The following is a 24,865-nucleotide window of genomic DNA, read 5'->3' on the forward strand; positions in this document are numbered from 1 at the left end:
GAACATGCACTTGGGGGCAGGGACCAAGACTTAGTTCACTTGGAATCTCTACTGCTTTGAACACTGGCTAGCACCAAGTAAATAAATATATGACTTTTAAAATGTTGTTTTAGTGATTTAGCATACCATTAAGGATTTCTCAAGTCCTTGTGCACATGTCATGCTAAGACATAAGTTCCCAGGCATGAACTCTGCAATCAAAGATGTATATAACAATTGAATTAAATAGTATAAGAGAGAGCACCAAATAGCTGTGGATTAATAGCCAAGTTAAATGATGCTGTGAATTGCTAAAGCCTAGCAGTTTTCAAGAAAAACAATAATTGGCCTGAGGTATATTAAGTAAATGGTAGGATTTGGAGGACATTGGAGGGGATAAAGACAAGAACAAAAGTCACTGTTTTAAGTATTTTCATATTCTTTGAAGTCATTCATTGCATCAGACTTGGCAAGAGCTGTCCTAGTCTGCTCTCACTGAGTCTCTTTCCAGGATCTTGGATCCATACTTCATTCATTAACTAAGAGGCCAGAGGTGGTACTAGCTGACTTCCTGAAACTTTTCCAAGGATGCTCACCCTAATTGTTCTAATTCATCACTCTATTTTCATTATGTATATATCTCTGTCTTTTGGGAAGTACCTTTAGCAACAGAACATTGAAATTTAACACATTTGTCTTTCAAAGTAGGAGGCTCTGGTTCTGAAATAGTGTGGCTGTTTCTCTGGTCAAAATACTAATTCAGTAACTTTTCTTTTTCTTCTTTTTTTCCCTTTCTTTTTTTTTTCTTAAAGTAGTATAGTTCTGTTCTTCTGGTCTGTTTCCCAAGTAATTGGTATAATATTGATAAGTAGTATAATTTTGGTGACAGACTATTAGAATTGTAAAATCATATATATTTCATTCAGTTAATCAATGGGAGCAAAAGAGGAGCTTACCATTGTTATTATCTTGGGAATTATGTACCTGTTAACAATAATTACAAATAAGGATCAGTTGAGATTTATAGGTATTTGGGTGTATATTATACAGTTCAGAAGATCTCTGTTTGAATTTCTTTTCTCAAGTTTCAAATATTTTGTAAATCTGTTTTGCAGGAAAAAAAAGTCTTCACCTGAGATGATGATCTTGGGTCTTTGTTAAATATGTGTTGATCCCAGTTAAGAATGAGAAATGTTTTGGAAAAAACTTTTCCTAAATGAATCAGTTTGTGGGTTGGTGAAAATGTCACTATTTAAATGTCAGTAAATGGATTTTTAAAAAAAGAAACAGTAACGAGGGATTTTCTGTTTGGAATTTTAGCCAGCTTCATGTATTGCAGGTACCCCTCCCACACAAGCCAAACCAGCGTGCAGACCCAGTGACCGCAGGTCCGCCCGGCCCACCCGGCCCAGGCCTTCCAGGGTCCCTCCTGAGCTGCTGGGAGGCTCTTCTCCATGGAAGACTCTTGATCCTGGGCTGGGCCCTTGCCCTTTGTCTGAGCTGGGTTGGGTTTCTGGTTCGTCTTCCTGTGGTGAGCCTGGGAACCAGAGGAAAACTATTCGTGGTGACTTCCTTGAACCTCAGAGGGATCTTGGCAGGGAGGCCTGGGATATAGAAAGCTCACCAATGATGATGAAGAAAAAAAAGAAGAAACCAAAGCAGAAGAGGTATTCTCAACCCCGGGCTGGGGGACCTTGGGATGATGACAATGGAGACGAGACTAAAGGTTATTCCTTTGCCACTGACTCACAAAAGTCAGCTGTGCCCCCCAGCCAGCCCACCACTGTGGGCACAGAACATGGACTAGTGTCCAGAGACGACTTGAAAGGGGTATGTGAAACTGATTCCAGAGAAGCCAAACTGGTGGCTGAGAGCTTTGTCTCAGACAGTCTAAGTATTCCTTCACGTCCTTTGGAAGAAGCCCCGAAAACTACGGTAAATTCTCAGCCCAAACAGAGAGTTGAGGCACAGGTGAAAGGTAACAAGTCAGCACCACAGGGCCAGGAGAAGAAATTGCTGCAAGATGAGTGCATACTGCAGGCTGCACCCCACCTCCAGATGCCTGCAGATGAAAGCCAGACAGTCCGCTCCCTCAGTCTGAAAGGACCCCTGACAGAGGTTTCTTCACACAAAGTAGAAATTCCTTTGGAGGTCAGACCCAAAGAGAGTTGCACTCCCATCATGAACCAAGAGGCTGTGGGTGGAGTTTCAAAACCCAGTGCAGCAAAAGAACTGCCTGCTTCCATATCCACTGTGACAGCAGGTGATCCATTAGGAAATAGTCTAAAAGAAGGGAATGATGAAAGTAAAATGACTGAACTGCAGAATGACAAACAGAAAGAGTTTTCTGAAGGAGCTGAAGAGGTTAAAGAACTAAAAAAGGAAAGTGTTCCCAAGCAAAGACATGAGAACAGCATCTTGGCTTCTGAGCAGCTGCAGGACACAGTGTTAGCTCAGGCCCCTGGACTAGGGAATGAACCATTTAAGAGGATGGCAGGTGATGGCAAAAGCAGGAAGGGGAAGACAAGTTCTGGGAAGGTGAGAGCAAGTTCTGGGAAGGTGAGAGCAAAGTCTGAGCCACCGTTCCTTGCAGATAGCCAGGACAGCAGAGCTGTCTTTGTGCCAAGTGGGAGGATGGCTACTGGGGATAAAAGTGAGGAGTTGGGGCTGGATTCTTCAAAGCAGCCAGGGACTGTGGCTGTGCTCACTGAAGCAATAGTGATGGGGGAACCTAAGGAGATGATGGACCCTAGGGTGGCGAGCACCTTGCAGGCATTGATTCCTTTGGGAAACGGGTCAGGCATGATTCAGGCTTCCAGTGCTAGAGCAGAAAGAGGCGCTGTAGCCACAGACATGGGGGTCAGCAACCAGAGCAAGGAGGAAAAGTGTCCTTGGATGGGTCATGAGGCAGCTCCTTGGATTTTTGAAAAGCCTAAAAAAAGAGGCAGTGAAGGCAAAACCAAAAAGTATAAAAATAATTATTCCACACAGCCTGCTAGAATGGAGAGGAAGGAAGAAATCCTTAACCCGCCTTTCGTAAGGAAGGATGGGGTTACCGATAGTACTCCCCATCAAAACAAGGAGTCGGAGCCTACTGTCCCTTTGTGCTCACATACCTCAGATACACCCACAGTGGAAGCAGATGACCAAAAGGGTAGAAATGTGGAGGCTAATTCTTTTGAATTTGGGGCTCTTGGCGGAAATAAAACAAACACAGGCAAGGATTCTCCTGTTACTGAAATGGCTACCAAGATGACAGACGTGAATTGCCAAGACCAAATCCCGGGGGCAGGATTTGTTCCTTCAGTCCTGGCTGAGGAGAATAAGACAGATGTGGCCAAAGGACACACTGCAGTGGCTGACAAACCAAGTAAAAGGAGTAATGATGGAAAAAGCATAAAGACTAAAAATAGTTTCCCTGAGAAGCACACTCTGGAGAATAAGATAGATGCAACAAAAATACATGTTCCCATGGAAACCATAGGGGACCACAGAATTGAAGGAATGGGCTATGTGGACGAAAATAGCAATATTACATTTACCTGCCCCAGAACTCCACCAGGGTTGATGAAAAAGTCAGTCCCCCTAGAGGCTCAGGAACCAGCAGCCTGTGAAAAACCACCCACTTCTACTTCTCAAGTAGTAAAGGAAAGTGATTCATTTCCAGGCACCTTGACAGAAAGTAAGCAAGAGACAGCTCCAGCCCAGATTCCCAAATTATTAGAGGTAGATAGTTACAGCAAAGAAGGAGTCCCAAAGGAACAAAGACCCGAGGGTCCCTCTGCTGTTATGCCCTCTATGAGCACAGGAGGAGTTGCCTCAACTCTGACAACAGCCATAGAAACAGTTAACAATCATTCTAACTGTCTTCAGGATAAAGGTGAGCTTGCTGGTGCCATGAAAAATGAAGCAGGGAGAGATGGAGAGCATGTGATAGGAGACTCTGAGTCCACGCCCTGTGGTGCCTCAAAGCACTCAGTAGAGGAAACCACAGAGCCAGCAGGGGGACACCTTCTTTCTGGAGTGCTGGCAAACGAACCCAGCCTGGCAGGTGAGGTCAGACGCCTAGAAGCATGTGCAGATAGGAGTAATTTCCCAACATGTCCAGTAAACAAAGAGTCTGAGCAAGGTTCTGCTCCAGTTTCAATTCCTCACCTACTGGGAGACAAAGCACAAAAGCCCAGTTTCTGTGAGGACCAAAGTACTGAAGGTAGAGATTCCAAGGGCCCAGATAATTTGAATAAGGAGGTAGATATGACTCTCTCGCTTCCAGAAAGTGAAAAGGATAAAAAGGATAAATTGGAAGAAATCAGTCTGGATTCTGACATCAGAGAAATGGCATATGTTTCCTTGGCACCACCAGAACTCCAGTCAGATGTCTTAGATGGCAAAATTGAAGTGACATCTTCAACAATGATAGATGAGTTAGTAGTAACTGCTTCTGAAGCTCCTCAACTCCCAGAATCCAAAGGCAAGGTCTTGGAGGCACCTAAGAAAATGACAGAAAAATCTGAATCAAAGGCTCTGGGAGAAGGGAAGAAGGAAGATAAAAGCAGAGTGGCCGAACCCATGAAAGGCTACATGAGACCTACCAAGTCCCGAGGACTGACTCCACTTTTACCAAAATCTACCATCCAGGAGCGAGAGCGATCCAAGCAACTCAAGTCCAGTGGTATGCACCTGCCGTGGGGAAATGTGTGTGCTTGTGGCTTTTGGTCAGCATCAAAAAGGCAAAGAGCTTGTGCTTTGGTTTCATTGACTCTAATCATCCTTGTTAACCGTTAATTTGTTGGCATGAAGACCTGTAACTGCTAATTACGTGTTTTCTGCAGCCAAGGCATGCCTTGTGTCCAGCTTGGGAGGCTGGTGACCTGGTTGCATGCCTTTTTACCCAGCACTGAACCTTGACTTTCAGGGGAAGTTGAATTTCAAACGATGAATTGTTTAGCAGGAAGCCTGTCACCATCCACAATATTCTCAATTAAACAACAAAAATAATGTACCTCCTATGTGTACAGCCAAATTTTAACCATTATTTTGTATAAGGATTCACAGGAGGAAAGAAAACATTTCATGTCCAGCTGTGTTGGGGATTTTTTTTCCAGTATACGTATGTAGCTTATGCCGGTGGGATCAATATCCAAATTGCTTTTGGAGTAAATGGAAATGGAAGGCCCTTTATGGTAGCCTCCAACCAGATTGGTAGGCACAGACTTTATATATTTGTGTTTCTCATACTGGGAAATGATCTCTCAATGATGGAGCTGTATCTGTTTTTGTTATTTTTTTCCCTGAAAAGTATACATCTCATCATGGCCTTTGAAGTTGTTCACAGCCTACAAACGATGCTGTTTCTTAATCACTGTTTCCTAGCTTGCATGAGGTAGCTACTAACTCCAGAAATGAAAACACGCTGGTTGGCCTTGGGGTAGCCAGTTAGGTTTTTGGAGGGGCTTCATCATGGGATGGTGTTCTGCATGGTATGGACTTGTTATTTTGGGTAGAGCTTGTGCTTTGCATGAATTTGTACCCAGTAAGGAATGTGTGTTCTGTGAGTAGAGAATGCTTAAACATTGCTATTTGCCTAAGACATTCTGATCTTTTCCATTTTTGTATCTTCTTTCTATTAGCTACCCTATTGTCAAGGCCAGAAATGAGAATGTATGTAAAGTGCTTCCAGCTTTCATTAAGATTCCCAGCCCTCTATCTGGTTCATTAGTTGTAGCTTCTAGACCCTTTCTTTTGTTTCAGCAGTAATTAAAAGATAACATGTTAAGTTTTCTGAAACGTAGGCATCTGTTTTAGCTCAGAATTGCTGGAAAATGTAGAGGATTTTTCTGATTGTTGAGGAAACAAAGCAGGTGCTACAAGACTTTTGGGCCCCTCCCTTGGCTAGCCACCCTCAGAGACATGTGTTAGGAGTAGCTTTGCAGAGTGGCCAAGGAGGCAGTGATTTATCTTGGACAAAATATCTTCTCTAGATTTTATCACACCTTCTCCCTAAGGACAATCTATCCTTTTTTTTTTTTTTGCTAATTAAAACTTTAGTAGGTAAAATTAAAATTCTCAAAAATTAATTTTTGAATAGGCTAATACATTCACATGGTATAAAAGGATATGCAGTAAAATGTAAGTCTGCTTCTCTCTTTTAAGCCCCATCCAAGTTTCTCTCTGCAGAGGCAACCAATGTTTAGTGTCTTACACAGCCTTCCAGACAATTTATGCATAAAGAATCAATGACATGTGTTTCCTGATTTTATAAAAGTGAGATATACCATGCATAATGACATGTACCTTGCTTTGTAAACCTAATTATTTTAGAGCTCTTTATAAATCAGCAAAGCAAGGGGCCTCAGTCTTTTTTTAAATGTGTGCATGCGTGCCAAGTCATGTCCCGCTCTTTGTGATCCCATGGACTGTAGCCAGGCTCCTCTGTCCATGGGATCTCCAAGCAAGAATACCAGAGTGGGTTGGCATTTCCTACTCCAGGGAATCTTCCCAACCCAGGTGTAGAACCCGCATCTCCTGCATTGGCAGGTGGATCCTTCACCACTGGCACCACCTGGGAAGCCCCCTTTTTAAATAGCTGTATAGTATTTCATTGCATGGAAATAACCCTAATGTATTTTACTACTTCTTTATTGATAGATGAATAGGTGTTTTCCTTTTTTTTTCCTATTAGAAACCAGGTACATAAACTAATCTTGTACATACAGAATGTCATACTTACGTATATACTTTTAAAAGTATATCTATATAATAAAAAGGGGCTTTGAACACCTCTGGCTTGAAGAATATGTGTTTGTCATTTTGATCGGTGTTGCCGAAGTTCCTCATCGGGCCAGAGCTGCACCAGAGCTGTTCTCCACCCTGATCTAGACCAGTACTTGTTCCCCTGTACTTTCTCTAATAGTGTGGTTTTTCTTTTTTGTTAGGTGTGCCAACCTAATAGGTTAAAAAATTTATTCTTGGTATAAGTTTATTTTGTGTTTTACTTCTTAAATGACTTGCTTTGTTATCCAGTTTATGAAAGCTGTATCTACTCTGAGTTTATAAAACATTTAAATTTTTCACATTTTTAATCTTTCTGATCAGTGTAGAATTTGCTTATTTGTTTCTGTGTCTTTGTTTTTTATTTATGAGATGTGAGACACAATTAGTTGATTTTCCTACTGTGTTGGGGTACTGTAGCTCCCTCTGAAATGCCACCTTTGTCGTGCTCTAAGTAACACAGTGTGGCTTAATAATATATTTTAATATCTAATAGGTCTAGCCCCACATCTCACTCTATTTTTCACAGTTTTCCTTACTATTTTTGCTTATTATTTCATATAAACTTGACAGTTGGTTCATAGTTTTGCAGGGGGGAGTCAGTCAATCTTGTTCTTGAAATCACAGTAAATGTATAGATTACCCTAGGGAGAGTTGTTGTATATACTGAGATTTTCTATCCAACAACATAATACATGCCATGTTCAGTAATATCACACGTTGTAAGTTTATGTGTTTTCATCCCTTGCTGATATTTTGATATTTCCTTTGTGCATATCTTGTATATTTCTACTAAGTCTTATTTGAAGGTGTTCAGAGAGCAGGTGAATGTTCCAGTGCACAGAGTGTTGAGCAAGGCTGTGCTCTGAGGCAGGGGACTGCATTGGAATGGGGAGTGTCTGGGTTTGTCCTGGGGAATGGGGCAGGGTGACCCCTTATGCCCAATCACCGTTGGTTCATGTGGGCTCTGATGTTGCATGCATAACTGGTAACAGACCTGGTAACAGGGCTTAGTAAATTTTACTTTTTACTTAGTAAATTTTACTTTTGTTCTTCACTTTGAATCATCTCCTGTGGTCAGATGGTGTTACCCATGGCGTTCAGGGTTTGAACAATGTGTTATTAGAGGTATCCATAAAAATTATAGCAGTTACCACATGTTAAGTGAGTACTAAGTGCCTGGTTGTCTGCAGGTAGGTAGGTGGATAGTCATGTACACAAACACGTGCACTCAGCCTACGGTACTTTGAATGATTCTCCCCATTTTACATGTGAGAAGATGGAGGCTTCCCATGTTATGACTGTGGAGGTCATGACCATGGTAAGGTCACACAGATAGTAATATGGCAGAATAGAATTTGAACTCAAGTCTTTCTGACTCTCAGGGCCATGCTTTTCTCATTCTTGCCTCAGAGGAACCTTCTAGAAGCTTTAGGTTCTTAAAAAAAAAAAAAAGGGTGAAGGTTGATGATTAGTAATTATATTTTTTAAATTCTAATACCTAAGTTGTATTACTGAGCACTTTTCTAGTTGGAAAATGGAGACACATCATGAGGACATAAACTGAATCAGAATCTAATTTAGGATTAGAATCTAGGTCTGTCCAGCATTTTAGTCTCTAAGCAGAGACTGTGTTTGATTTATTCATGTGTTCTCCCTAATACCCAGCATAGAGCTTGACTTTATATATATGATGCCTAATGACAGTTTTTGAATTATAAATGAGTTACCTTTTACTAGGCTTATCTTCTTTGGAAGTAGAGAAAGTAAGTATACTGCTAAAGTCTCTTCCAGCGTAATGATTCCTCTCTTTTTTCATGCCTTAAGTTTAGGGAAACTTCAGCAGAAGGTTCCTTTGCATATTATGCATGTTGTTCTAAGCAGGGAACATTGAGATACTTTAGGAAATCTGAGATCAGCTTGTCAGAAAAGTTCTTCTTTGGGGACTGTGTGTTTTGTGTAGGGGGGAGCTATTCTGATGGGGAGATCCTTCCTGGATTCTAGTGTATCCAGTGGCTCTACAGTAGGTGCTCCCCCAGAAGGAAGCCAGGGAGAGCTGGGCGTGGGACAGTTATCACAGGTCCATAGATAGGCCCTTCCCTTTGCCACAGTGAGAGCCTTTTCTCCCTTTTATCTGGCTGCGTTCCTTTTTCTTCAGTTTGTTTGAGCCGACCTACTGTCTTAGAACAGTTGGGAATATCAGTTTATGGTAGGAAATTCTCTTGGTGTGAAACTTGAAGTAATTTATAAACACCATTTCCTAACAGTTTCAAGGCCCTTGTGCATAAACAAAATATGCTCAGCAGATGAAAAAATCGTTTGTAATCTTAGAGCTCACTACAGTCTTACAACTGGAGATGTGCCCATTTGAGAATATCTTAAATGTAGTGCCATTTGTGAAGTTTCCTAATTGCCTTCTTCCCACTTTCCCTCTCATTTTCTGGCTTGTTTTCTTTTTACTCAGTTCAGTTCAGTTCAGTCGCTCAGTCGTGTCCGACTCTTTGCAACCCCATGAATCACAGCACGCCAGGCTTCCCTGTCCATCACCATCTCCCGGAGTTCACTCAGACTCACGTCTATCAAGTTGGTGATGCCATCCAGCCATCTCATCCTCTGTCGTCCCCTTCTCCTCCTGCCCCCAATCCCTCCCAGCATCAGAATCTTTTCCATTAGTCAGCTCTTGGCATGAGGTGGCCAAAGTATTGGAGTTTCAGCTTCAGCATCAGTCCTTCCAATGAACACCTAGGACTGATCTCCTTTAGGATGGACTGGTTGGGTCTCCTTGCAGTCCAAGGGACTCTCAAGAGTCTTCTCCAACACCACAGTTCAAAAGCATCAATTCTTCGGTGCTCAGCTTTCTTCACAGTCCAACTCTCACATCCATACATGACCACTGGAAAAACCATAGCCATGACTAGACGGACCTTTGTTGGCAAAGTAATATCTCTGCTTCTGAATATGCTATCTGGCTTGGTCATAACTTTCCTTCCAAGGAGTAAGCGTCTTTTAATTTCATGGCTACAATTACCATCTGCAGTGATTTTGGAGCCCCAAAGAATAAAGTCTGACACTGTTTCCACTGTTGCCCATCTTTTTACTAGCTACGTATTAATGAAAGTTATTGGGAAGTTCTGTATGTTCCATAATTTAAATCAGTTATCATTTGTTGAAACTTCCTGCATGCTCAGTTAAACTGTTTTAATCCTTGAACAGTTCTGGGCTACCATTCGCCTTCTTTGAACATCTAAATGTTCTAGGAAATGAGTCCAGCAAATATTGGTTATTCTACTTTCAAAGGAGTTTCTTCCCCTCACACTCCCTCACCACTCACTTTTCTTTACCCTCTGACTGACAGTAGCATTGGAGGAGTCACACAGCAAATGAAAACCGAAAGTAACTTGCTTCTGACTTTTGGTGTTGTAGGTATTTTTACTTCTTTAAAATATGCAGTGGTCAGTAGAGGGGACTTCCATTCTTATTTTTACCTGTGACATTAAGTAGGTCATTCAGCCATGAACAGACTAAAATTGCTGGTTTTTAAGCTGTTTAGCAATGATGGTTATTTGTTTAAGTTTAGACAAAAATCTGATCGTCATATAAACATTGTCTATTGCTCTGCAAATAGTGGACAGGGAGAATCCCAGGGACGGGGAGCCTGGTGGGCTGCCGTCTGTGGGGTCACACAGAGTCGGACACGACTGAAAGCGACTTAGCAGCAGCAGCAACATGAATTGGATGTTTTAGTATTTAGTTCATTCATTGAACAAACATTGTAACGTATCATTACTCTCACATTCTAAGGGTAGATTGAGAAGACACATCCTTTACAAGAATGTGTCTTTACAAGCCTCAAGGATTGTTGAGTAAGGAGATAACACATAAGTTTTATTCTAGTGAGATAAGTTCTATAATAGTTTGAGCTATGGGAATACAGAGCAGAAAGTAACTTAAGGCCTCTTAGGAGAGCAAGAGAAAGCTTCCTGGAGGACATGACATTTTGTGGGTCTAGAAGTTTGAAGAGCTAGTAAGCAAGGTATTCTCTGTATCTTTTTCAGGGAGGCTATGCCTGGCTCAGTATTCAAAGGCCTGGGATTTTTCAGTTGTACTTCTTCAAGGACTTTCATCTATAAACATTTTAATACTTTGGCCTGTTAAATGACAAAAATAATGCAATTTAGTATTGAACTTGATGTCCTTAACTTAAGGGAGAACAATCCATAGATTGGGGGCGTACAGTGGAGAGCAGTGAACTACTTTTCCTGAGAGATTCTGAGCAAGAGTGAGTTTTATAGAGCATTATAAGTGGCAACTGGGGGAAATAGGGCATGACTGGTTTTTGAGGCCTAGGGTTTCCTTATATAAGGCTGGCAGGTCCTGTTTTCTAGGGTAAGGTGAACTGGCTGAAGCTGAGTTGGAGGATTGTGTTTGGTGTGTTTTAGGTTTGACAGGTGCTTCCCTTTTCAGCCTGACTTAGATTCAGGGGTGACTGAGGTGGCATCCATTTTGTGGATCCTGGTAAACTACCTTTATCAAAGGTCATGTAAATCAGGTAACTAGCTTCAGTTTTTTCCTTCTCTGCTTCCCAACTTTTGAGAGTTAATCAGGAAGAATCATGATTTTTTTGAGTTAAACATGTACTAAGAGATGGTTCTAAAATTTAGTAGAATATGAATTTGAAATATTTTTGCATACATGTGTATTTATATATAAATACAAGCAGCCTTTACTTCCAGGTAAGAAACTAGATTGCAGCTTCACAATCTTTAGCTTTGATTAGTGAAGAATGTCATCCATCACTGTAACCAGTAGACTTACTGACTTCATTGTAATGATAATTTATTAGAAATTGTTTCCTGGAGACAGTAACTGGGAACATTTGGTCAATCTGGGAAGTAGTTTTGTTCCCTTGGTAACTGAAAGAATGCAGAGAAACCAGTTGTGGAGCATATCAAAACTAAGGCCTTGAACGGGTTGAGTACAAGCTCAAGACAAAGGGCAAAAAACCAAAAACGTCTGCCAGGGAATCTGCTGAGATCAAGCTGTGCCAGCGCCCTTGAAAGCTTGACAAGTCATTATACAGTCTGATAAAAGAACCGTAGAGGTTACCTTCTGACCATACATGCGAGAAAATCCGTGCACTTTCCTCAGACTCAGACATAATGGAACTTAAAAACCTTCAGCCTGAAGGGCATTCCGAATCACCACTTGTCTAGATGAGTTTAATGATGGGAGAGATCAGGCCAAATGATAGAAGTCTGTGAACGGAATCTGTCCGTTTCTCCTTGAGCAGAACTTTTTTGCGAGCCTACTTAATATGTACCCAACACTGCTGGGCACCTTCAGAGCAGAGGTGGACAGATCTTATTCCTGCCTTCTAGAAGCTTCCACGAAAGGCATATAAGGAAAAGATTAGGGTGTAGTTTCCAAATCCTAAGAAGAGGTAGGTAGGTCAAGTATATTCTATGACAGTATGAAGAATTCAGTTTGGGAGTTGGAGGTCTAGGAGACTTTACAGAGGAGGTGACATTTCTGTGGGTTCCGAATGAGGAGAATCAGAACCCAGAGGCAAGGAATTCTAGTGGCAGCTGAGCCTAGAATTTATGTCTTCGCGTTCTTGAGCACATTTCTTTTTGCCTGGGCATGCTCATCCTTTTAAGACTTCAGGTTCCTCATTCGCCTACGTGATAAGCTATCACAGTGACCGATGAGGCTTGAGGTCCTTGACACAGCTGCCTCCTGTGGGTGAGTGTGCATTCGTGAGTGAGACTGTGTCTGTAATTCTGAATTGGACTAGGGACTGACAGGGCCTTCCTCAGATTTTACTAATTATTCTGTACTAGGTTTTTCTCTTGATTTACCATCCAGGTAGCACCTCACTGGGAGATGAATAAAGCCATTCATTCTTGTTCCGTGTGGTCTTTTCCTTGCTATGTACTGCAAAGCAGTCGTGTAATGAAACTCTAAGCCACTCTGTCCCCTCCCTCTTGAAAAGCCTCTGGATCCCCGTGTTTTCTTAGTGAAGCAGGAGGACCTGCTTGTTCACTCAGAAGCAGCCTGAAGGGATGCTCTCACAGTTCTGAGAGCTGTAACAGGACACCAACGTGAATGTAAGTTCTCTTTAGAAAGCAAAATAGTAACAGAAGATAGCTAAGGAATAAGACACACTTTCCTCATTCCTTTAAAGACAAAATTTGACTATGTTTTGTCATTAAGCCTGTTTGTAACCTAGGCTCGTCTTTTGTTTTTCCCATTGGTGGTTAGAACTATGACCCTGTTGGTACCACCTGCATTTTTTCATTTTATTATACCTCTTGCTCGTTTTTCCTTGGTGAGAGCTTTGCTGTAGCGTAAGGTGACTCTATTTTATTGCCAGTGCACCTTTATTGTGCTTTTATCTATAATACCCCTGAGCTCCTTAAGGTTAAGATGAAGGATCAGTGTATATGAGTTCAGATTGTGTTCAGAACAGAGGTCAAAGTCACATTTTTTCCAGCATTGCGACACTGCCTCTTCCGCCCATGAACATAGCCTGTATCAGGTACTGACGTTAATGCAGGAAGCATGTTAGGCGTGGCTCCTGCACTCTAGTTGGGAACTTGAGAAAATTATATGAAGGGTATGAATAGTAAGCAGAGAAGGCGAGTAATGGAGACAGATGCTCCAGTGAAAGAAACTTTCCTGGGCTGGCCTTGGTAATCTCTCATTTTATAGACCAAAGTAGAACGATCTTAACTTGCTCTTTTTTTCTAAAAACATTATTTAAAAACTATAATCAGATCATTGCAGTTGATGGCAAATGGCTTTTAAAAAATCCATTTTAAAAAGAAAAAACAACTTTTCTTCATCTTAGAAAAAGACATCTCTTGTGCTCTTGGTAGGATATTTCACAATATCCTATGTTAGTTCAATTAGGGACTTACAGGCCAGGCAACAAATCTCAGCTTTGTTCAAGGCAGAGTTTGACCTATCTCCTTTCAGTGTAACCTTTTTTCTGAGACTTTTTTCTCGTAGTTCCCTCAGTCCTGGATATACAGTTTGTAAACTCAAAGCTCAGGATAGCAGAGAACTATACTGAATTACATAGGGGCAGTGGGCTCTGGTGGGCCACAGATTGCCAAGATCCCTACGTGCTGGAGGTCCAAGAAAGATGAACTGCTCCAGTGTGTTCCTGTGGCAACTCAGTGATCAGCAGGCCAGAAGGAGCAGGGTTGGTGCAGGAAGGAGAGATACAGCTCGTCCAAGGAGCCAAGAGGGAGCAGGGGCAGGAGTAGAAGTACGAGGGACGTATTGTCACACAAGTGTCTTACAGCTGGGATACATGTCGCCAAAGAACTGATCACAGAAACCTTTGAATGAACCATTTGTTAGACTCTTGCACAATGCAGAGCTTCAGATGGAGCTTTCACTGGGCTTTGGGGACTCAGTCAAGTCAGTTTTCAAGTGAATTTGACAAGTTGTTATGACAGTGAACCTACTCCTCCCCCGAGGAATGAATGTCTCCAATTTTGATATTACATTGAGGGTTTTGTTGTGTTTTGTTTTTTTTAAGTGAAATTATGAGCAATTTTTTATAGAGTCATTGTTCTTCAAGGGTTGTGGCTGAGGATTGGCAAATGAGTCTTTATTTTTAAAACAGTTTTGTTGAGTGGGTGGAAGTGTGAGCATAATGTCAGATAAGCGAGTGTGTAGGTATACATGTATCTGTATTGGTGAAAGCTGGCATCATTACTATCCTCCATACCCAGATTAGCACCGTCCCATCTTTAAAATTGCAGATCTTAACAGCATGCCAGTTAGCAGAAAATTATCTTTTTACTTTTAACAGTGACATTCAGTTGTACAGAAAGGAATAGGTTCCTTGTTTTCTCTTTCTTTTTCATTCATTCCTTCCTTCCTTTCCTGCTAGTAAATACATTTAGCACCCAACTGCTCATGGAGAGAGGAGTGTTGGGGGGGAATGGGTTTTGTCATGAATGCTGGGGCTCAGTGTGATGTCACTGCCAGCTATGTGATCGTAGGTGGTGTGAGAGCTCCGGGAGCGAGGCGGGGAGAGCAGTGGAAGAGGCGATGTCGCTCTCACACAGGCAGCCAGCCTCGCACACCGCCGCTCCCAGCCAGCTCCGTCAGGGCCAGCCCACACAGTGCCGGGCAGTCTCTCCGAAAGAAATGAGCCAAGCCGGGTTTGAGTGGCAGAGGACAGAGGGCAAGCTGAATGAGATCGGGCTGAATGTCAGCATGGACGGGCAGCTGAAAGACGGGCTTGTGAAGAATGCCAGCTTCCTGGAGCAGAATAAGCTCTGCTTCTTTGAGGGGAAGCTAGACAAAGAGCTCGGCATTGAAGCGCAGGGCAAGGAGTATCAAGCCACCTCGGGTCACCTTGCGAGCAGGTATGTGATTGCAGACACCTACCATCCCTCAGAGGGGAGCTCGATGTACCAGAAGGCGGCCGAGTTCCATCTGGGACCCAGAGAGGGGCCAGACAAAAACAAAGCCACTACAGTCCTGGGGACAGTGATGGGGAAGAATGCGCCAGAGACTGAGAGCCAGCCAGATCTGCATTTCCCCGGGGCTGCTGCCATGCCCACCCAGTGTGTTAAGGAGCAGGAAACCAGTGTTTGGAACCCCAACTTTCATCCAATGTCAGAGGCTCAAGTCCCTCAGCACTCAAGGGAAGGAACTCCAGGAAAGGAGAATGGCACCCTTGCTGGCTGCCGGGTGATTGGGGTGGGGAGTGCCAGCTCCAGGCAGCTCGAATGTGGGTCCTCACTGCCGGTGGCGGTAGCCCACCCAGCCCCAGCTGTTGAGCACTCACCCCTTGCCGTTCCACCAATCACAAGGGTCGAGTTCACCCCAGAATGTTGGGATGCCAGCTCTCATATCCAGGTCCATGATAAGGAGGTAGAGAAATTGAGTTTTCCTGAGGAGGGGGCTTTGCTTGAGCAAGCCCCTCAGCAGAAAAAGGCAGTGCGCCGGGCCCTGTCTGAATGCTCTCACCTCTCAGTGCCCCCAGCTGTCAACCTTGCAGACAAGTATCCTGAACATCCCGCCCGAGAAGATCTTTCTTCTGGCCTGCTGCCCCTCACCAGTAGCCCAGTGCCGAGTCCCGCACCCAAAAAACCGGGGACTCCTGCCATTAGACGCTCTATGACGGTGGCTGAGGAGCAGACAACCAGCCACAAATTGAACCCTGGAGAACTGCCCGTTCTGTCTACTGAAGAGACACCTCCTTTCAACTGTGAAGAACCAGTGGCCAAGAAGAGAGAAGAATTGACCCACTTCAGCAACAACCACAGCAGCAGCAGCAGCAGTAGCAGCAGCTCTGGGAAGAGGGAACTGGGCACTGCTGGGTTCTCTCTCCCTGGTAAGCTGGAGCAGATTCCTGAAGTGAGCAGCACAGAGAAAGGACAGGAAGATACTAGTCAAACAAGAACGGATTCGTGCTCCCGGGTCTGCCAGGGAGGTGAGAAACAGCCAGGACAGCCGGTTCTGGCAGGGAAAAAGGAAATCGAGGTCACTGCAACCCTGAGCACTCCATCGTTCCTGTGTGAAGAGACCCCACGTGATGGTATGTTTCTAAATTTTGCCTCCATGGGGAACAAGCAGACAGCAAGGAAGGAACCAAAGTGACAGATTACCGGCAGGAGCCTTAGGCAGCTCATTCCTGCTGGAGTCTGTGACTGCTTGGGGAAGGCTGAATTCCCTTGCGTCGGAAGGTTGGGGAGAGTGAGGCGAGAGAGTGCACAAAGTGACTCCAGCTGGATCAGCCTGCATGTCTGCTGGCGTGACAGATGGTGTGGACTGAGGGCGTGGGCCGATTGGGGTCAGAGAGGGGTGGGCTTAAGACACAGAGCCCCTTGTTTGACCTCATGTCACCCTGCCCAGCCCACCCCCCATCCTCCCACCCCTCAGCTCTCTGTTGGTTTGAACCAGATGATTCCCAAGCCCTAAATCATCCAATCACAACCGATTGACTTCCTTGCTTGAAAATCTGTCACTGTGTAGACTCACAATGGCTTTATCAGCACTAGCCTCGTCTCATTAAGTAGCGCAGTCTGGGTGCGAGCTGTTTCCCGTTTTGCTTTTGAGAATGTTTTACTTTTGTTTGAGCTGAAAAAGAGCCTTGTAAAGCTGGCTATTTAATATTCTTTTCCTGTTACTCATGTTTGACCCAATCTTGCTTCTAATTTTCTCTCTGTGTATGTGTGTTAGGAAGATTTGTGGGGAGAAGGGGAAGAAAGGGAAAGAGGAGAGAGGAAAGACTTGCAATTAATAAACAGCCGAAGGTTGCAGTTCTCGCGGCTGCCCCTGTCTGTCTTCTTGCCCTTTATTCTCTTCCCCACCCCCAGCCCCCCACCAGTCTTATTGTTGGTGGTCTACAAAAGCTTGCTTTCCTCTGAGTCCAGTTTGAGTACAAAGGATCAGGATTTACAAGCTACTTAATGCAGATTGAAAATGTGTGTTTTGTTTGTTTGTTTTAAGAAAAAAATAGCCATTTCTGGGAACCGTTTCCTCTAGTATTTATACCTCTCAGTACATTTTTTCAAAAATTTTTAACTTTTTTTCTTAGTATTAAGTGTATTTTCTTGGGGAAAGGACCCTTGAAGACTGATAGTTTTGTGGTGTTTTTTTTTTTAATGATGGCCAAATAAACATCATATTTCCTTTATGATTTATTATGACTCCAAAATGTTAAGACTCAAATGTTCTATGCTATAGCTTCCTTCTATGGTGGCAGAACTGTAAGGTCCTCACGGATAGGATTGTCTCATCTTTTTTTCCCTTGATCACCACGTGCCCAATTCAGTGTTGTATACCTTCTAGGTGGTAATAAATGAAGATATTTATTTCAGAACAACTTTGTCTTAGTTCACACTAACAGAAGTTCATGCTGGTAGGAAAAAAAAAAATGTCAGATGACTGATAAACCTCACTGATCTGTTCACCTTATAGATGTTTGAATGCTGACTGCTAAAATTTATAGATAAAGCTATATAAAGACTCACTATTCAACACACATATCATATGCCAGTTACTACCTAGGCACCATCAAGTGACTAGCTGGGTCAAGGGCGGTCGAGGAGGTGGGGTTGAGAGGGTTTCTAAATCATGAAAACTTTTTGGAGGAGGTAGCCTTGGAAGCCTGCCTAACTATGTGGAGGGAAAGCCTTCCAGGCAAAGGTGTGCTGCTCAGACAGCTCACGTTAGGTAAAAGAATAGTGATGAGTATTTGTGGGGCTTCTCTTAATTGCTATTTAGTTTCATAGAATAGGAACACACACACAGGAACTCTAGTTTATAAAAAAGGTATTTACTGACAGGCAGTCTCAGGGAATCTACTTGCAGGAAGTGTAGCTTGGCTACAGCCATCGTGTGTCTCTCTGAGGACCTCTGCTCCCCCTAAACATGCGTTCCATTCTCTTCCCCTCTGGAAACTGTTCTCTGCTGTCTCTTACTTTTTGCTTCCTTTATGACTCTGGTCTGCACAGGACATTGGTTGCCATGGTTTTGGGTTCTATGCCCTGCTTTATGCCATTTCATATCTCAGGAACCCAAGGTTGCTTGACTATAGTTTTCATATCTTCTTTCTTTTAGGGAAAGAATGAGTAAATATATCTTATTGTCTCTGCTTGGTCTGGTCACCTCTTTGCCAGGTTCCAAAGCTGCCTTCAGCAGTGTTGGCCGTTTTGAGCAACCCACTTCATCTGGGGCTCCTCTGGAGAAGGTTGTAGGTTGACCAAATGTGCCAAAGCCATCCGTACATCTGAGCAAGAAATAATGGGATAACAAGTCTAAAAATTTGTATGGAACCCAAGCTTATTTGCCCCGTAAAATGTTTAAACATTACTCTCATGCTCAAAAAGCTATCCTGCTTGCCTGCCTATGACAGTATGGCTCAAAACTGGCTTTGAGGAGTTCACCTGTTCTCAATAAATAAGATAAACTGGAAGTTAGAGGTTTTGAAGGAAAAAAAATTCCCTTGATGACAGGGGATTCGTGTAGTAGTAAGAGGTGAACTACTGAGATAGGGGAAGTGTAACATAGGTGAAATCAACTGGACTTGAAAACTGGGTGTGGAAGATGAGAGAGAGAGAGACGGGGCAGTGAGGAGGGAGGAATTGAAGATGATGCTGTGATTTTGAGCCCGTGTTTTCCGGCATGTGTTAGTACAAATACTGGAAAGATCCATCAGAAGTGAGCAGTTTTGTGGAGCAGTATGTGTTCCTTTTGAACATCCTTTGTGGAACAGTGGGGACATTGTGGTAGCGGTGCAGGTTGAAATGTCGTGTGGTTGTTTCATCGCAGTGAGAGTTCATGAAGTGTTTATGTTTGCTGAAAAATCGTGTGCTTATTGAAAAATGTTTGTGGTGGTCTGGGGCCAGTGACAGCAAGTCACACGTTTGGTGGGATCCTGTTTCAGCTGGCTATAGAACAAAGACGTTACCAATACCTTACATGGTGGGAGTGGTTTTCTTTTTTCTTATTTTTAAAAGTAAAAAAGTTCCATTTTGACTAGAAATATATATGGTTTCAAACATCAAAAAGTACAAAATGCTATTCTTGAGAAAATCTCCTACCAAGAGAAAGTGACATTGATTCACTTTTTCATGCTCACCCTTGTAAATACAGCTAAATACTCTGGAAAGAATGTACCAGATAATCAGAAAAGGAATGTGAAAGAAAGGAGGGAGAGGGCAGGCTGGATAGGGCTCACGGCTTGAGGTAGACCCTCCCATGTGTCCTGGTCTGGGTACTGGAGAGTATCTTCAACCTGCAGTCATCAACAAGCATAGATTTTTTTCAAAAGGAGAAAATAAGAAAAGACAAAAAGAAAGAATGAAAGACCTGCTCTCTTTTGCCAAAAGACCCAGAAAGGAGAAGCCCTATTTCCCTACCCATTTCCAGGAAGAGGGATGGGCTCAGCCATCTTGCAGGTACAGTGGCAGAGGTCATCCGGGCCTCCCATCACACCTGGCAGCACTGCAGGCCTCCGCCCACACACGCAGGGAAACCCTCCCCGTCCCTACCCGGAAATAGCACCCCCAGACCTAATTAGTTTATCAAGGTCACAGGATACCCTATGAACATGTCAGAAACTGTACTGCATTTCCATATAGTAACAAAGAAGCTATTTTATTCAAAATCCTGTAATAAAATTCCTAAATAGCAAAGAGCCAGAAACAACCAAAATGTCCTGCAGTAGACAAAGGGCTAAACCGCGGTACAGCCATGCCGTGGACTTATCATGTACAGCGTGGATGCAGCTCAGAAGCACTGTGCAGTGACAGAGGCCAGGTACGAAAGTAGTGCATCGTATGACTCCACTTACGCAATGGTCTTGAAATAGTATTTTAGAGATGGCCAGCAGATGAGTAGCTGCCAGAGATTAAGGGATTGGAAAGGGAAAGCGGGCTGGGGTGTCTATGAAAAAAATAAAAAGGGTGAAATGAGGGAGCTCTGTGGTGGTGGAACAATTAATCCGTTTTGATTCTTAGCAGTGGTTATGTAAAGCTGCACGTGTGATAACGTTGCACAGAACTGTTTACATGGGCACACACACACACAAACGAACGCAAGCAGAACTGGACAGATCTGAGCAGCTCTGTGGATCGCACAGGCATCAGCTTCCCAGTTTTGATAGTGTACTGTAGTTACGCAGGATGTCTTTGGGGGAAACCAGGTGAACAGTGCATAGAACCTCCCTGTACATTTCTTTGTAACTTCCTGTGAACCCGTACCTCAAAGTAAAAAGTTTTAGTATAAACATAAAGCCTCGGGGTACTCTTTCTACCCCCTTCTGATGCCTATGTCAGAAGCTTTCTCTATCTCCTTTATACTTTAATAAAACTTTATTACACACACACACACAAAAATAAACATATAGCCTCTTTAGTTTTGTGCCCCAACCCCCACCCCATCCCAGAATTAAATCACCATTGTTTTGTTTCATCACGATCCTTCCAAAGACTTTTTTAAAATGCATGCACAAGTATATTTGCAATAGAAGTGTATTGTCTCGTGTTATCCCTACAGTTATGTGCTTTGCTTTTCTTTTTGCTTAGAAGAGATTGTTCCCTATCAGTCAGATTCCGATTCTGGACCAGTTTCAGATTCAGAGGTTACGTTGGTATTTCTACCGTATGCTTTAACTAGTTTTCAGTTAACAGACTTATAGGTAGTTTGATTACTTTGCCTTTAGAAATAATGCTCTGGGGAAAGAGCTTGCAAATTCGCTATTTGGCAGGTATGTGAATATATCTCTAAGATAAATGTTGAGGAATTGTACTTCTGAATTAGAATTTATCTGCACTTGGAATTTTCAGAGGCACTGTGAGATTGCCCTGCATATGAGTTGTACGCTTCACACACTTGCCAGCCATGTATATCCTCATATTCTCTCTAGCAGCTACATTCAAATTTTAGGACTTTTAACAAATATTAGATTGGAAATTACATCTCATTTCTCTTCAAGATTGGATATCTTTTCATATTTTCAAAAGTGATCTGTATTTCTTTTTCTGTAAATTGCGTTCATATTCTTTTGGCCATTTTTCTAGTAGGTTGTTGGCCTTTATAGCAGTTATCGATCTGTAGGAGTAAACCTAATAAGCTCTGTGTATTTGATGCGAAGTTCAATACTTTTTTCCTGTTTATCATTTGCCTTTTGACTCTTCTTGTTGTTTGGGGCACATTGAGCCTTTTTATTCTTCTATACTCCAACTTATCTTTTGTGGCATCTAGAGATTGTGCTAGTTAGAACGGTCTCCCCACACCCAAGTTACAAGTTTCGTGGTATTTAAATGCTTTCTGGTGTAGCCTATTGAAATCTGGAGTCATCTCCCCACAGTGGTGCTGCTGGGCATAGCCTTAGGCCATAGACTTTATTTCTGGCCTTGGATCTGATTGCATGGGTCTCCTCGGCCTTGTTGGAAATCTGGGTCACCGCTAGAACCAGATCAGGTTCATCTCACATCCTCCATAAAGTGGTGCTTTGCAGGGAAAGGAAGTAAAGGGAGACCATTGGATAATCATCTGGCTCTTATCCCATCTCTCAGCACCCTTTATTCCAAGAGATAAACTCCAGTAGAAGTGGTTTTTGTCCCTGTTGCTCTGGGAGTTAGTGGTAGGGTGACAGAACGCCTTTGCCAGTCTCCAGGGAAGGGAAACGAAACTTCAAGGGCTATTTCCTTCCATTGATCATTTGTGCAAATCATAGTTAGGTTGCTTCTCCACAGGGACAGGCTGGAATCTAAAACTGTCCTTTGTCACAATGAGGGAAACGGCGGAGTCTTGTCCACTTTCAGCTGCAGAGTTCTGTGGATTTTGTCAGGATGAAGTGCTAGTTAGTGGTGTGTCACTCGCTGCAAAGACTTGCATCTTCACAATGAGTGTTAAAAACATTTGTTTAGCATAACTTTCCCCCCTTTAGGAGTAGCCAAACCAGAAGAAGGACCACCTACCGGAAGCGTGTCTGGAAATGACATCACCGCCCCTCCAAACAAGGAGCTTCCACCAAGCCCAGAGAAGAAAACAAAGGTAAGTGCAAGAATGGTGGGTTGTCTTCTGCTGTAATTTTTTAAAACTACCTTCTGCTATTATTGTTTGGATTATGCAAGTGAAATTACTTTTTTCTGAGCTAATAATGTGTTCTCCTTCTTCAAGTTCAAACATGCTTAGAAAATATTTTATATTCCCATTTTATCATGATGGCCTAACTCAAACCCTTAAATCTCTGCTTTTGACCCTATTATCTTGAATATTTGTTCTGTAGATACTTCTGCTTCCTTTAACAACACCAATAAAGGGAATTACAGAATTATTCAGAAATCATTTTGAAGTCTTTCTTCATGAAAAAGGAGCACAGATTTTTAAGGTGGAATATAGCTCCAGACACTTATTCTAAAGTATAAATGCTCATTTTAGTGTGGTTGATATTACATCACAGAGTTACAAATAGTAAATAGTTAATGACCTGCTGGTGACTTTCTTCACAGAATTATTGCAGCCTTCAAAAATTAGTTAATTGTTTAAAGTTACTACTGAATTTAAATCTTGAGATGTCCAACTATTGGAATTAGTGACACTGTCATTAAGAAACAATGTCCAGTTTTCTTTATGCTCATCCTGGCATCTTTCCACTATTGACTGAGCTCAGAAGAAAGGAATGCTACTTTTCAGTTGCATCTTTCCTCATTGCTTAGAGTTTTACTTTGAATTGTGCAATTTATACTTTTTTTTAATTTGTTTTTATTCTTGTCTGTGTGTTTGATGTTGCCCTTTAAAAAAAACTAAAACAAATCAACTTAAAGCCTTTGGCCACCACTCAACCTGCAAAGACTTCAACATCGAAAGCCAAAACACAGCCCACTCCTCTCCCTAAGCAGACAGCTCCCACCACCCTTGGTGGATCGAATAAAAAACCCATGAGCCTTGCTTCAGGCTCAGTACCAGCTGCCCCACCCAAACGCCCTGCTGCTGCCACCTCCAGGCCTTCCACCTTACCTTCAAAAGACACGAAGCCCAAGGTAAGTAGCCACCTGAGCACTGTGCCTGGGAAGAGTTCTCCCCTCCCAGCATCAGATAGTTAGGCGCTGTTGCTTCCAGACATGGAAATAGGCTGGGGGGCTAGGAAAAGGAAATGGGGAAAGGTTAACTCAAATCACTTTGGGCACCCATGATGCAGCCATGACATTTGAAGGCCTTTTCTACATTTTTTTTTTTAACCTCTTTTGGCCACTGCACATCCTACAGGATCTTAGTTTCCTGACCGGAGGTCAAACCCTTTTGTCTTGCGTCAGAAGTGCAGGGTCTTAACCACTGGAGCACCAGGGAAGTCCCCACCATCTTTTTCACTTGGTGCCTTTCTCTGCCCTGGTTGGGGGCAATATTGCCTCTGCTTCCACTCCTTTCTCCCAGCTCCTCCTTACTCTTCATCTATTTCAATACTTGTTAACTAGTTTCCCCTACTCCTCATGCCAATCACATACTCACTTTTGGTATAATTCTGACATCAGAGTCTCAGTCAGATTCAGTTCTTTGTCTTTCTTCTTAATCATCCTGGAGAAGTGAATTTCCTCCAGTAGCTGATTATGATTAGCTCTTCCAGCTTATCTCAGCAGATTCCAGCATCATGTGATAACTTACTTGCTCCTGGCATTAGGCTTCTTCTCCCTGGGCTCCTTCTGAAGTTTTTCAGTTTTCCAGGTCACCCACACATTACTACTTAGGAACTGGGCAGTTCAGAACAACCTTAACTTCACAGGATTGGTATGGGAAGAAAGGGTGGGTGGACTCTGTGGCGCCTTTTCTTAACATCTTGTTTTCTTTGAGAATGGCCTTAGGTCAGCCTGATGTTACTCTTCAAATTCATGATGGAGAGTAGCTTACCATGTTAAAATGATATTGTTTTTAATTTAATCTAGTACATAAAACTGGTGGAACCTAAGAATCGTAGGCTAGGTTGAAACCGCGGCCAAGAAACTGAGAAATCGTAGTATAGACTAGGAATGAGAAAATCTCGGAACACTTTCTGATCCTTATTTACCAAGTTGAATGCTTTTCCTGATCTTTAGAAAACAATTTATTTGAATAAGGGGGCAGAGGAAGGGTGGCTGGAGCCATGGCAGCAGCTTCGCCCTGACACTTTCTTAGCAGCAAATCTTGAGGGAGACAGAGGCCATGGGAAGGAATGGGTGCCATCTGGTGAAATTCACTCTATAACAATAACAAAAATGGAGCATACTGTACAGATTGCTTTATAGACATTAACTCCTTTAATTCTCTCAGAAACCCGTGATACGGATAGGATATTTGCATTCTCATTTCATAGCTTAGTTAAGGGCTAGTAAGCAGAGGAACCTGTGTTTGAACTTGGGTCTAACTCCAGTGCTTGTGCTCAGAGCCTCTATCAACACTCTTTATCTTTTAGATAAGATATAGATGTTTAGATATTTTGAGAGATGGATAAAAACTAAAGCCTAATGAAATCTAGTTTTTTCCTTATTTTGGTAGAAAGATTTACAGAAACAAAGGGGATAAAACTATTCAGATCTGTCAGTCTGACAGAGGAGAAAATAAAAGTTGAGAAATCAGGAGAGTAACTCCGAGCAGGCTAGTT

At 42.7% G+C, this 24,865-nt stretch overlaps 1 protein-coding gene across 27 annotated transcripts in view; it reads left to right on the forward strand.

Annotated features, from left to right (window-relative positions):
• MAP4 (microtubule associated protein 4) overlaps positions 1 to 24,865 on the forward strand; it is a 153,086-nt gene that overhangs the window by 112,622 nt on the left and 15,599 nt on the right. For 12 of the 27 annotated variants that reach the window (XM_061397621.1, XM_061397622.1, XM_061397628.1 and 9 more), the window contains 2 exons: positions 22,178 to 22,284; positions 23,058 to 23,273. In XM_061397621.1, the coding sequence (XP_061253605.1) occupies positions 22,178 to 22,284; positions 23,058 to 23,273 (323 nt within the window). Of the gene's footprint in view, positions 1 to 1,318; positions 4,652 to 22,177; positions 22,285 to 23,057; positions 23,274 to 24,865 lie in introns of all 27 variants that reach the window. The other 15 variants (XM_061397614.1, XM_061397615.1, XM_061397618.1 and 12 more) reach the window with 3 other exon arrangements.

The sequence above is a fragment of the Bos javanicus genome, chromosome 22 (assembly GCF_032452875.1).
Source record: "Bos javanicus breed banteng chromosome 22, ARS-OSU_banteng_1.0, whole genome shotgun sequence".
Lineage (NCBI taxonomy): Eukaryota > Metazoa > Chordata > Mammalia > Artiodactyla > Bovidae > Bos > Bos javanicus.